General features: G+C 40.0%; 1 protein-coding gene across 1 annotated transcript in view; it reads right to left on the reverse strand.

The window, feature by feature from the left end:
- SALL3 (spalt like transcription factor 3) overlaps nt 1-13,090 on the reverse strand; it is a 22,884-nt gene extending 9,794 nt beyond the window's left edge. Inside the window, exon 1 of the mRNA XM_051611122.1 lies at nt 12,869-13,090. Within this exon, the coding sequence (XP_051467082.1) occupies nt 12,869-12,947 (79 nt within the window). The 5' untranslated portion in view covers nt 12,948-13,090. The remainder of the gene's footprint in view (nt 1-12,868) is intronic.
- Nucleotides 13,091-13,321: the final 231 nt, after the last annotated feature.

The raw sequence follows: 13,321 nt of genomic DNA on the forward strand, positions 1-13,321 counted from the left end.
TTCTGCCTTGATATTAGAATGCTGGTAGTCTAAGTCTCCTGTCAGAGCAAGGAATGTAATATTCATCTGTAATGAGGTTGAGCATAGCTAGAAGCAAAGACATAGCTGATTTGTATTGAAGATAGGCATAGTAAGCAAATAAAGAGTCCAATCCTGCTTCTGCTAAAATGAATGGCAAAACTTCCATTGACTTTGATGGAGCAGGATTGGGCCAATACCTTCAATAAACTATGCTTAGTATGATCAAAGCTTCATGTAACTAGGAACATACCTGGCAATATTACAGAATGCCTAAAAAATAAAAATTACAAGAAATTCAGAACTTATAGTTACAGCAGAATCAGTTATGAAAAAAAAAAGAGGTAGCAGCACAAAATAAAAGGAAAGTATAATCTTGAGGTGTTCCAGTTACTTTTTAAAAAAGAGGTTTTTACAGAACATTAACTATAAAATCACTTTTGACAAAACTACATGTCCGTTCTTTCAGTCTTTTCTAAGCTAAAACTCCCTACAGATTTCAGTAGGGAGTTCTGTCTGATAAAGGTGATAAATCTGTGCCCTGAATACTATTTCCTAACCTTCTAGAGCATCTCAAGCTTATTATTTCCCTATACCTTCCAAAATTGTGCCTTCAAAAAGCTGTTAAGATGCCCCTATATTTATACATTTAAATATCCAGTGCTTGCCACTAAATAAAAAACATGCATTTTTAATTGATAAATTATTATTATTATATTATTATTATTATTATTATTATTATTATTATTATTATTATTATTAACATTTTTACACACAATTCTACTGTACTTACTAGCTAAAAGGAAAACTCTTCTTGGAGTACTACTGGATTTTTGCCTTCAAGTTTTCCTTTCCAGAGGGGGAAAAAAATGCAATTGAAACCAGCCAAATATTATTTAAGACTTCTGCACAAAGTGCTGAAGCTGTTACACTGTTTGGGTTATATTAAATAGCTGTTACTAGACAACACTAGACTAATCCTTATGGTAAATGCTTCTGTAGAAACATAACTATCACATTGCATTACAAAAATTATCACAGAAGTTAACATGCTACACCTCAGCCTCCCAAAATGAGTGACTGAAAAAGCAGGTTTCCAAACCCCATTTTCAGTGCAGACTTCAGCTTTTGCAAAGTGAAAGCACACAGAGCACAGACCAGCAGTGAGGCACCCAACACGATCGCCTCTCTCCAGAGTCTTTCTGAACTAAGACAACTCAAACAAAACCTTATTTACCTTACAGACTGACAGTTTTACAGCCAGGGGGGCTGATTTTCTGGTCCTTATTCAGAACCTACTGAATTCCCTGGTTGGTAGTACTGACCATGCATGTACAGATCAAGCCTCTCCTAAGGTTTTCACTGAGATGATATTCCAGTGCTTATTTCAAATCTTGGCAAGCTGGGTAAGAGTTGCCTATTATTATTAATTATTATAATTAATACTACTACTTCTATCACTACAACTAAAACTATTACTACTATTAAGGCATGGTTTTAAAGCACGATTGATTCTAAAAAGCTGCAAACTGGATGGCTCCTCTTCCAGCTTTCTATCTATGTATAGCTACTCTTTTGTTTAAGGAGAGCTTTCTCTAAACAAACTTTGCAGAAAAGGTTTAAGCAATTAGTGATAGATTCAGGAAATGTAACCATTCAAATATGTCTGTCCCCTGATCTAGAACAAGCTGATCAAACACCAGTAAGCTAATTACTTCAGACACTGTACAGTAATCACCAAGCCCAAATGTGAACATTTACAATCAAAACCGGGTATTATTTTCTTCACTAGAACACAGTCTCATGCTCCCTGTATGTCAAAACTAATAATGCATAATGTGTAAGCTTCCAAAAGAAACCTAAGCTACTGATGTCAGCTGCCAGGAGGTATCAATATGGACCTCTTCAGCATTTCAAGATAACAACCAGTCTAGTGTACTGATTCATAAACTCCAAGAAGCAGCAGTTTGAATTTGAAATGTAACTTGACAAAAAGTACAGGTGGACTAAAGCAGTATAGGTATTTCTCAGATGATCAGTATTCAGCTCTGTTTCATGCTATCTCAGGGAGACCAAGCTTGCACCCGTGCTACCTGGGGATCTACAGTCTGTATTTCTCCTCCCCTCAGTTCCCAAACCTTCACAATAGTGAAAACACTTTTCAAGTGATCAATTCAAGCACATTCATCAAATCATGTCTTGAAATACTCAAAGACTGCTTTCAATAAGTATTTTAGAGAACAACGCCAGAGAGTTATTAATTGTATTTCCTCCCCAGATTAGCTTCAACAAAGAAATACGAAGAACCTCACTGCAGCATTTTCCATCTAGGATATATTATTTGGTATTTCTTAAGATATCAAACAGGCTCTCTCAAAGCTTAACTTTCTGTACTGGTAAGCAAGCAGGTGACAGAGATGGCACCAAAGTAAAGGTTGCTTTGCCCTAGATTATGGTCCATTACCTGCACAGCACACTGAGGCTACTAAGATGCTTTCGAGAACAACAGACCATGGGCCAAATACAACCACCCCTAATCATAAGAATAGCCTTTACTCACATTAGACACATCACTAAAATTAATTGGATTGAAAGATTACGAACCAGTCATGCAAACAGCAGTCTTTGTGGTCTTGCCCCAGACAAGCACTCCAGGGGGGCATAAAAAGCAAGACCGATGAAATTGTAAAATACATATGTGTGTTGGAGAAATGGACATGGCCCCAGTGTTTCACAAATGCAGGTTTTAGCATCCCTTTTGATAATGCTGATTAATGTGAATGTACTGAGGTACTGTATTGCATTGTTGCTAAAGAAGTGTACGTCCTCAACAACTTCAACAGGGAATAAATCTTAAAAGCATTCAACCTCCACATGAAAGGATACTTTTGTTGTTTGCTAAAACTCGATCACTTTATGAATGACATAAAACCAATAGCAAAATTTTACCATTACTTCAGATTATAAAAAATTTTAGATCTCTTAAAATATTAAGCTAAAAATTGATTTTTTCTTTTTAGTTTCAACTTACACTTGTTATAAGAGACACAGCATTTATTTCCACATTTCTTTATGTTTATACCTTGCTTTCATTTTCTGATAAACGACAAAGTTATTAAATCCATTAAGTACTGAAAAATTTAATCTTTTATCTTTTTTTTTTTTTTCCCTGGAAGAGAAACAATCATTTTTATTATTACAGTGAGGATGTGGTGCAGCAAAAAATTTCAAGGACTTTGGGGGAATGAATTGAGCACTTGCTTAATCTTATAGACATGGGTTGAATTTTGCAGTTCTTACACAAAAGGTGTTGAATGGGAGTTTTGTCAAGCAGTCAGGATCTCAGCCACTAATAACCTCAGTTATTTTCTTTTTCTCATTAGCAGTCTAAGAGCTAACAGACTAATCTGAAGCTGCTCCGGGATGCAAGATGAATTACAGCACATAAAGCTTACCCTGTGAAAACAGGTGAAAAATTGCAGGCAACATCTCTCAAATGGTACCCAGGGTGAGCTCCTACACAAGTACCAACCCTCAGAGCTGCTACAGCGGCTCCAGCAGAATGCTGACACCTGGCATCACTGAGGTATGGCCCTAAAATTAGCCCACAAAAATTCAAATGGAGGTATTTTGAGAAAGTCACTTTGGGATGGAGCCACTCAGGTGCTCTGCTGACTCAGTGAAGGGGTTGTAAGGGGTTGAGGCTGGGAGGTTTTGCTTTGCCACCCTCACCGAGCGCACCCACCAAAGGCTTTTCAAGCTGGAGCAATGCGTGGCCGTGGGGAGGATGGTGTTGGCCAGCCTTCTTGCCATCCAAGAGGAAGGGAGAAGGCTGTGAGGGTGCCGTGAGTCCTTCAGTCACTGTCCTAAAAAGTGGAGAGTTGATAAAAAAATTGCCACAGCTGCTGCCTACACGCATGCAGGATTTGTACCCGGCTTTACTCATTCTGAATTTTTATTGCAGGCGTACGTCTTTCCGCTGCATGTAAGAGGAAAACCTCTTGTATGATATGCAAGGGAAAATGTAACTAATGGATGCTTCAAAAACGCTGCCATCGACTTTTGCAAAACAGACTGAAATTAACCGTCCATCAGGTTAATTCTGAAAACATATGCTGTTATTAAATGCCCCCTTTCTTAGGACTAACTGCCTCCAGCCTGGAAAAAGCCCCAGCTGACTCCACTGTGCTTCATCTTTGCTCCAGAATCTTCATTTTGTCTCAACTAAATAATTTCTAGATCTGTATATGTAAATGACCCGGAAATAACCTTTTAAATTAAATTAAATAAGGACTATCATAATAAAATATTCTCGGACAATGCAGTATTTTGTTATATTTTGTTACTCTGAATCATAGAATCCTTAAATTATGTATGATTCATAAGGCACTTGGATAAAATCAGATAAGAGAATCAGCATTTTCTAGGCTTTCACCTACTACAAAACACTGGTATCTTCCTGAAGTGTCATGTAAAGGAATCCAACAAATGTGTGAGTAAAATATTTTCTGAAGCTTCTTTTCAGACTATACGCAGTAATAAAATGAAAGCATGGAGAAGTGGCGTATGAATTACTACTATGTCTACATTCGGAGCTACATAATCAAGATTTAATTAATATTTTCTGAATGTAGGAATTTCTCTCAGGAAGAAAAAACCCCACTGATCTTTCACAGAGAAACAGTGTACAAACTGTGAGGGAGTTTCAGAAAAAACCTGCCGTTGTTAACATCAGCCAGAGATAAAATGTCTGCTAACTATGAAGACAGATGTAAAAAATGCTCTCACATGCAAATCCAATAATCATTTTGAAGTGCAGCTCATAGCACTTCTGTGTATTTAAACAAGAAATATTATAAATAAAATTCTGAGCATAGCGCACTGATATGGGACAATTATTTACTACTCTTATCATAAGAATACACAAGCTTATTTTTCCCCCAAGGACAATTTAAGTAAAGTAAGAAAATACATTTTTTAAAAACATAAATTTGCTTTCAAAATTATATTCATTTGCTAACAGTAGCCTTGTAACAACGTATTGATCCTTGAGAAGAACACTATTACTTTTTCCTTAGCTTTATCATCTCTTACAATTGACAGAGCTTTTAAAGAAAGTTTTCTTAAATTGGTAGAACAGGTTTATTTTATTGCAAATTAATTCTTTTTAACTCTTTATGATAGCTTTGAATCCCATAAAGAAAGATGAATTATCACATACTGAGCCCAAGCTGTGAAACAGGAGGAGACAAATAGAGACCCCTGCTGTGTTTAACAATGTAGAAGAAATTCCAGACTCAATAGAAAAATTTTCTGTCCTTTTTCTCAGACCACAAAAGCTGTTAGTATCGATTTGAACAGTGGAGGGCAGTCTTGCTATGCAAAAATCGGTACTGACCTGGCACGCTGGGTTTTATCTATTCAGTAGCCTAAATCTCAGAATTTGTTAAGTAACAGCCACCTGTGGCACAGGCACTAACTGCATTCAGTTTAAAACATTTGCAGTTTCTAATCTGTGCATTGAAGCACTTCATTATCTCAAACACTGGTGCCTTTCCAGTGTACACAGGTGTGGAACAGATGCAAGCTTCACAAATTGTTTGGACTATTTGCGCGAGGTATCGTATTTAATGAGACCTGCATTATGCTTGTCAAAATCATATAAACAGGTATTGGGTTCTCTGCTATGGCATGTATACATGGAGGGCTGTGTAGGGTTTGTGTACAAATATGCTGCAACATGTTTGTAGAAACTCAGTTTATTTGGGACGCAACAAGTTTTCTTGGGAGTCCTAAAAAAAGAAATCGAGGTCAATACTTCTAACATACTTGATATGAAAAAGACATTGGAAAAACTAAAGCAAAACAAGAAGAGCTGAAGAAAGAAGTGGAACACTGGCTTCTCCATAGCTTTCCTATTTTGAAATAATATATTTAGCTACATCCTAAACTATTTAACTCCAGCACCCTGCAGAATGAAGCTGACCACTGTGAACAACTGGAAATGCTGACGTTATTTGTGTTCAGAGGCTCACACCAGGAGAAGCCAAAGTGAAGACCTAATCCTGCATCTCCTAAGCATCTCAAAACTGAATTTTACAAGTACTGGACTGAGTGGCACTAATCCTTTAAGAAAAATTACTCACATGCAGGAGTGCTTGAAAGAGCAAACCTGGAGTAATTCGGTGCCAGTTGTGCAGCTCAGTCCTTTTGCTAATTTACCATTCCAGATACTGTAATACTGCACAGGATAGCAAAGTACATCAGGATCTAAACAATGTTGTTAGCTTTCTTAATTTCCAGCTTTGGGGACATTACTACATCAAAAACATAATCAAAAATTTAAATTTAAATTAAAAAATTATCAAAAGGCATCAGTAGAAGGCATCTCCTGAAACACTGAATAGCAAGTTGGTTTTCATTCACTGAAACAAAAATACTGTGGCACCTGCAGGGTTAATTAAGCAGCTCAAGATGCTAGGCTCCACAAAAGGAAACCTTTTTCCTTCTTTAAGAACTGTAAACACTTGCGCTGAACTAGATGGGCATTTGATAAGCTGTAAAGCACGGAGCAAACTCAGAGGGATCTCTAGTTAACACTCAAATTCAGTGTTAACACTTAACCGAACAGTGGTAAGCCGTGCTGCCAAGGTCAACTGCACAGATGTACTAATTGTATTATGAGCTTGACATCTAGTGGCCACCCCTGGCAGGGCAAAGCAGGCAAAGGTTAAATCAGCAAGCCTTGTCAAAGCACTTCTAACTACCCACCCTCTGGGAGAGTCCTAGGGAAGCCTGCTGGCACTCTGCAATCCCACCTTCTCCCTGGCTGCAAGGCTGAGCTCCTTCAGCAGCAGCCGCTCCGCGACAAACCTCACAGGGCAGCACCCACCCTTCCATCCATCCATCCATCCATCCATCCATCCATCCATCCATCCATTCTTCTATCCATCCATCCACATACCCATCCTGGTCAGCCAACGGCTCCTGAAAGAGGTCAACAGCCTTCCCAAATATTTTGGTGTGCCTCACTCTCTGTGTCCAAAGTTGGAAAATTTGTTGGTGTTTCTTTTCAATCAATGATAGGGTTCAAATCTTGGGGGGGGGGGAGGGGGAAGTGGTGAAAGGAGGGTTCCTTTTGAGATGGGCAATAAGAGTTTCAGAGGGGATCTTTTTGAAGATTTAGCTTACCTCATAATAACTGTTGCTCAGGAGTGCTCACCTTATGTAGCTTAACTACAGCAAGGAAATAATAATGACCTCACTCTTCAGTTCACTGTCTTTTCACTTTTCAAATTAAAAGAAACACATTTTTAAAATGTGTTTCATTACAGTTTTCTACCACTCTTTTAAACAATTATTTTTCTGGCTTTCCCAGTTTTTAAGGGTTTTTCCTTGATAAGACATATACTATATGTACAACAGCACTATAACTGAACCAGCTCCTAAAGTACATTTTGTCCTAAATCTTCTTTTTTTTTAATTAATGGAAAAACTTCACTACATTTAGTGGGAAATTTTAAGAGGGTAAGGGAAACAGAATTTTGGCCCTTTACACTGAAATGTATAATTAAATAAAAATTTACTGTTAGTACTAGATTTACTCATGCTTCCTCTGAAAAAAAACCCAACAACAAACAGAGCAAATTACTGTAATTTTACAAATGCAGTATTAGGAAGAAATTATATTTTATTTTGGAAAATGTGTCAGTACATAACTATTTTAAGGTCATGCCAGACGTGGTGGATTATCAGCAAAAGTGATTGACTCATGCCCTGACTGATGGATAGTCAACAAATATGCTTGTCCTGGCTTGGCAGTCAACAAATCAAATGAAGGAAAGATATCCAGAAAATCTTCCCAGGACTCAAACTGTTTTTCAGAAATGGTACTAATGCTCATTATGAATTTGTTTATTTTTTACTTTTTTTTTTATGCCACCCATTTTTTTTTAATTCCAGTTGTTTCTGTTTCTTAGTGATTTTCAACAGCTAATGTATGCATGTAACAGCTTAAATACACAGAATTTAAACCAACATCTTTTACAATTTCTTTGTTCCCACTCCAGAAAAAAAGTCCTAATGTCTACCTCAGGAGATAGTAACCCTTCCTCAAGATCAGCACCACCAGATAAAATCTGACCCAGTTTTGTCTATTTCCATTGTTATCCATATATTGGCAAATTGGTTGTTGTCATTTCCTTATTATTACAAATATTTTCCTATTGCTAACACAGTTCAAACCAGAATATTTTTTAAACTATACAAATACAGATGTTACATAGTTTGAATGTTAAGTCTCTGCTGTAATAGCAGAATTATTTCTCTGAAGTGTCAGTTACCATTTCTTATCAAAGGGCCAATTTATAGCAATAGTTATTTAGCCTTTATTTTTCAAAACAAAAAGCCTTCTCTTACAGGGATCTTAGCACAAACATTTGCAAAAATCTCCCAAGTTTTATGTTTACTGACAGCTGCTTGTTATTTCTCAAGTTTTCAAGGCAATAGTGTTGAACCAATGTGGAATAAGCTCTATTTTGTACGTAAGAATGTCCCTCCAAAACATGTTTTTACCCTCTACATGTGTAGAGAGAACTCACTCACATGAAGCTGGCTGCTCTCTAGCAAACTACGTCGCTGTTCTAGCAAAGCATGTATGTCTGTGTACATGCTCCAGCAGAACACAAGTGTGCAAGTCACGAACTGCTCCAAACTGCACTGCCCAATCCCACTTTACCAAGAGGAAAAAGACTCAGTAGTTTAGACTATGTTGTATGTATTGAAGAAAGGGAGGAAAAACAGGTCCGTATTTTCTTAAAAAATAATAAATTATTGCAAAAGGCACATTAGAAAACTGTCATTACACAGTTCACTACAAGGTATCCCTTCCGCTTCAGACTAAACAATGATACATCTTTGCCAGAAACTTTGCATGAAAAAGTCCAAAGCTTTATTTGCCATCACCCTTACCAGAGCCTCACTTGCACACTTTTCAGCATTACAAAAAAAGCCCTTTTATTATCCCTACTTTAAATATACAAATGCTGTATCTGTGGTTTAATATAAAAATTAATCAGAGTAGAGGCATGTCCATCTATAATGCTGATTCGTTCATAATCTGTTGAATTAGGCAAGTGTATTAGGAATGTAATTCCAGCTGCTACAATGGTTTACATCTATGGAGAAACTGAGATTACTGTATTCTACAAGCAGTCATTTGAGTCCTTCTGCTGCTGTTTTTACATTATTTCCATCGTATCTTCTAATCTAGTAACGTCAAAGTGTGTGTGGTTTTTTTTAATATGTATATTTTGTTCACTCTTCTACAGTGCAATGATTCAAATAATATATCATCACCAGCTGTGTGTTAACACTTCCTTTCAAAATTATTAAAAAATACATTTTTAGCATTTCACTTTTGACAAATAATTGTGAACAATTTTGAGTGTAAATCTGTATTTTATGACATTGCTAATTATCTTCAGATTTCCAACAGCTTCTCACCATCATGACATTGCCCTGTTAGAATGCATGAGTTATGCTGTAGGCCAAGCTGGCTATGGAATTATTTGCTCTGATTTTAAAACTGCTGTGGCAATGTTAGAACAAAAGTTATTGTGAGACTAGTCAACTTAAAATCCGGCCTAATGTTTATCTTCCTTTCTGCTCCCCAAACTGCCAGGCTCCTCTCTGCTTCTATTCATGTCCCTTCACTCCAAGAATTATATTTATGGGATGTTCATTTTTAAATGCTTCACTTAATAAAATCTATATTGAGGTTATAGTAAACACTGTTTCATTAAATAAATAATAAGCTTAATTTGCTTAACCTTATGTTAACAACAACTTCCACCTTTGAAGACAAACAGACAAATTAGTGACAAGGCTACATGTATCAAATAATACTGCTTAAACAGTTTGCTTTCTAAAAGGGACAAATATTCCTGCACTGTGCAAACTATTTTTGGCCTGTTGCAAAACATGCTCAAGAACTGTAGCAATATCTTGATTACAGCTCTGAACAGAAATTAAGAACACTGACTTGACAAGAAGTGTTTTAATTCATGATATTTGGAGTGCTCATTATATCTGACATAAAACTGCTTTCAGTATAGCAATGGTTAGGCTTCCTAATAAAATGTGTAAATGATTTACATTACACTAATGTGCACTAGATAGCCCTCTGCTCGTATAGCCTGTCTCCACCTTGTTCACATTTCTCAAATGAAAGTGCAAAACCAACAGCACTACTTTATCATGTTAATTGTTAACTATGAAGGGTTTCACTCTATTAATTAAAATATGTTTTAATAAAAGGAAACCTAGTACATTTTGATAACAGACTTCCAAGGCTGAAAAGTATTTACATTGTTGCATTTTAGGGCTGCTGTGAAAGCCGATTTTGTGCTATTCAGGGACCACAATAATAACGCTTTAAAATTCCTCACTGGGATCCAATGTAGTCCTTTTGATAAAAAGACTGTCTTTCTCATTCGGCAGAAATAAATCCATTCATTTGATCATGTAGTCATTGAGGGCAATACAAAACAAACCAAGTGTGAGAAATTCTATGTGATGAAGTAAACAAAACAAAACCCCCCCAAAAAAGGGAAAAAAAAAACCCAAAACATTTCCATGACAAAAAGATTCTTTGTCCTTAATCTACCCACCATATGCAAGCGTTTCTTTTTAGCATATCTCTTGTTCTAATCTCGGGTGACATGGCTACATAGATAAGATTCACAAAACAAAACAAAAACCTAATTTAACAATTTTTTTTTCAATATATTAACTCACCAAGAGTGTTATAATGAAGCAGTGGAGTTTCATTTTTCGGTATCAAAATGGATTCAGAGCATGTAAAAGTTTATAAAATACTATGGATAAATTCTCAAACCTAGAACCCCCCCCAACAGAGACTGGGCTCAACATACCTTGTTTGCATGATAAAATACTAATTCTCATCTGCTTGCCTATATTAATTTATTTTGCACAACCACTGTTTCCTAAGGAAAAATAAATTATTTCTGAAAATGAACTGCTTTGCTACTCTGCTGTGACAGAAGAAAAACATTTCTCTGTGTGTCTGTTATTGTCAACACCCAAGTGGGATTTCCTGGAGCAGTGGCAGTAGCCCCCTTACCAGCCCTGGACAGTATGAGACTCACTCCCAGTGTGAGGCTCACCAAATACCCTGGGAAGGAGCAGAAGGCTTAACGATTTGTCAGTCTGACAGATGTTTTAACCTGATGAAGTGGATTCACGCTGCCTTAAGCTTCAGGTCTGCAAAGTTCAGATACAATAGTCAAAATCCTCCCCAGGCTTCAACTTCGCTGCCTTTCTCTTCCCACAGATGCAACTTAAAAGTCATTAGAGTTTTGAAGCAGGAGAATGACTCTTTCTTTTCGAAAGCAGGAAGAGGGGCGATAAAACAGTGGAGCAAGGGGCCTACGCAGAAGGCAGAAAATACTGGGGCTCCCACTTGGTTACATGAGAAACTAAGCAAGCTGTGGGCTCTATCCAAAGAGGAAAAGAAAAACTTTCAAGTGGAAGCTCTTAACTTAGCCCAGCAAATGTGAGTACGGGCTCTGGCATGCCTTTGCACGCTGCAATGCCACAGACCGCTAAGGAAATTAAAACGGGGTGGTGGGGGAATAAAAGAAAAACGGAAAAAAGAGACAATACATGAAGAAAAAAACACACTGCAGCCGCCTCCTCGAAGAAAAAAGTGCAGCAAAGTGGAAATAAGGAGGGGTTACAGCCCAAATCTTTCCAGGTTTGGACACTTGTTCACTAGAGGCCTGGGCAGCCCAGATGCAGCAAAGCAAGCGTGCGTGTGCCTGCGTGTGGGGAGGGAGCGCAGAATGGCGGATGGGGGAGAAAATAACCTTTCCCCACCGCCTGCAGCCGGCGCGACAGGGGCCGGTGGCGGCATTTCGTGGCACCTACCGCTGATAATAATTACAGCCGCGGTACAGCCAGGAGGCGAAGGGGGGAAGGAAGCGCAGGGAGAGGCGAAAAGCTGCCGCCCAACCTTCTCGAAAATAATGAAATGAAACTCCGCTGCCCCCGCGCACCCGAGCGGCTCTGCCCGCTCCTACCGGCGTCCCCTGCCTGCCGCCAAGCCACGGTCCCCCCGCTCCTCCGGAGACTCTCGGGGAACAAGGGGGGCAGCGGCCGGAGCAGCCCCAAGTCCAAGCGGGCTGCCCAGACACGCGGCTCCCCTCGCAGACTGCGCCGAGCGGCCCGGGGCGGCGGGGGAGCCCCCGGCACCGGGGGGGCTGCCCTGGGGACGCGCCCTGGGGCCCGCCAGCCCCTCGGCCCGCGGGACGCTCCGGAGCCCGCAGCCCCAGGCAGGGCATCCTGGCCCCGCCGCCCCAACTGTCCTGCCGGCGGAGGGGCGAGGGGAACATGGCTCCTGCTCGCTCCGGGGTGGGAGGGATAGTGGGGGGGTGGGGGACAGAAAAAAGGGGTACCCGTGAAATTAGAGCGAGCGAGCTGAGAGGAGAAGGCGGGCGTTCTCCCGGGGTGCCCGCTCACGCAGTTGCCCGAGCCCGGGTGAGTGGGGAGGGAGGGCCGAGCTCCGCCGCCGAGCTCCGCCGGGATAAAAGCGCCCGGGAGGCCGGGAGGGAGCTGCTGGGAGGGTTGGTTAGTCAGGGGGTGGGCTGCAGAAACTTGGCTAAACTGCTAACTTCTCAGTTCCGCTGCCTCTTCTCCCAACTGCTCAATTCCCATTCTCCTGCTGCAGAGTAATTGCGCTCCCATGTTCACCATCACCATAAATCCACCTATCTCCATCCGAAACACACTCACAAAAGGAGAGAGAGAAAGAGGCGCTGAGAGTCCTTACCGTGCTCCGAAACTACCTCCGCTTGCAGCTCTTCGTCCGATTTGAGATGCTGGGGTTTCGCTTGCTTTCGACGAGACATGCTGCTAACTGAGCCGTCTTGACTCTGCCTTTTGCAGAGGCATCAGCGACGTGAAGGTGGAAAGGGGGAAGAAATTAGGAACGAGGGAAGAGGGGTGGAGGCTGGAAATAACTGTTCGCAAATAAAAGTCGAGTTGCAAAACAAATCAAACAAGAACAGAAAAGGCTACCAAAAAAAAAAAAAAGAAAAGAAAAGAAAAAAAAAAAAAGCACCGCTGACCAGCCAACCAAACTAGGAGTGAGCGGGTGAGCAAGTGGGGGATTAGCCGGGCGGGGTGTGCGCGGTGCGGTGGGATGTGCGCGGCGGGCTGGGGCGGCTGCGCGGAGCGCGCATGGGGCTCTGTAATTATGATTGTGAATAATGCATGGCGATTA

The sequence above is a fragment of the Apus apus genome, chromosome 2 (genome assembly GCF_020740795.1).
Source record: "Apus apus isolate bApuApu2 chromosome 2, bApuApu2.pri.cur, whole genome shotgun sequence".
NCBI lineage: Eukaryota > Metazoa > Chordata > Aves > Apodiformes > Apodidae > Apus > Apus apus.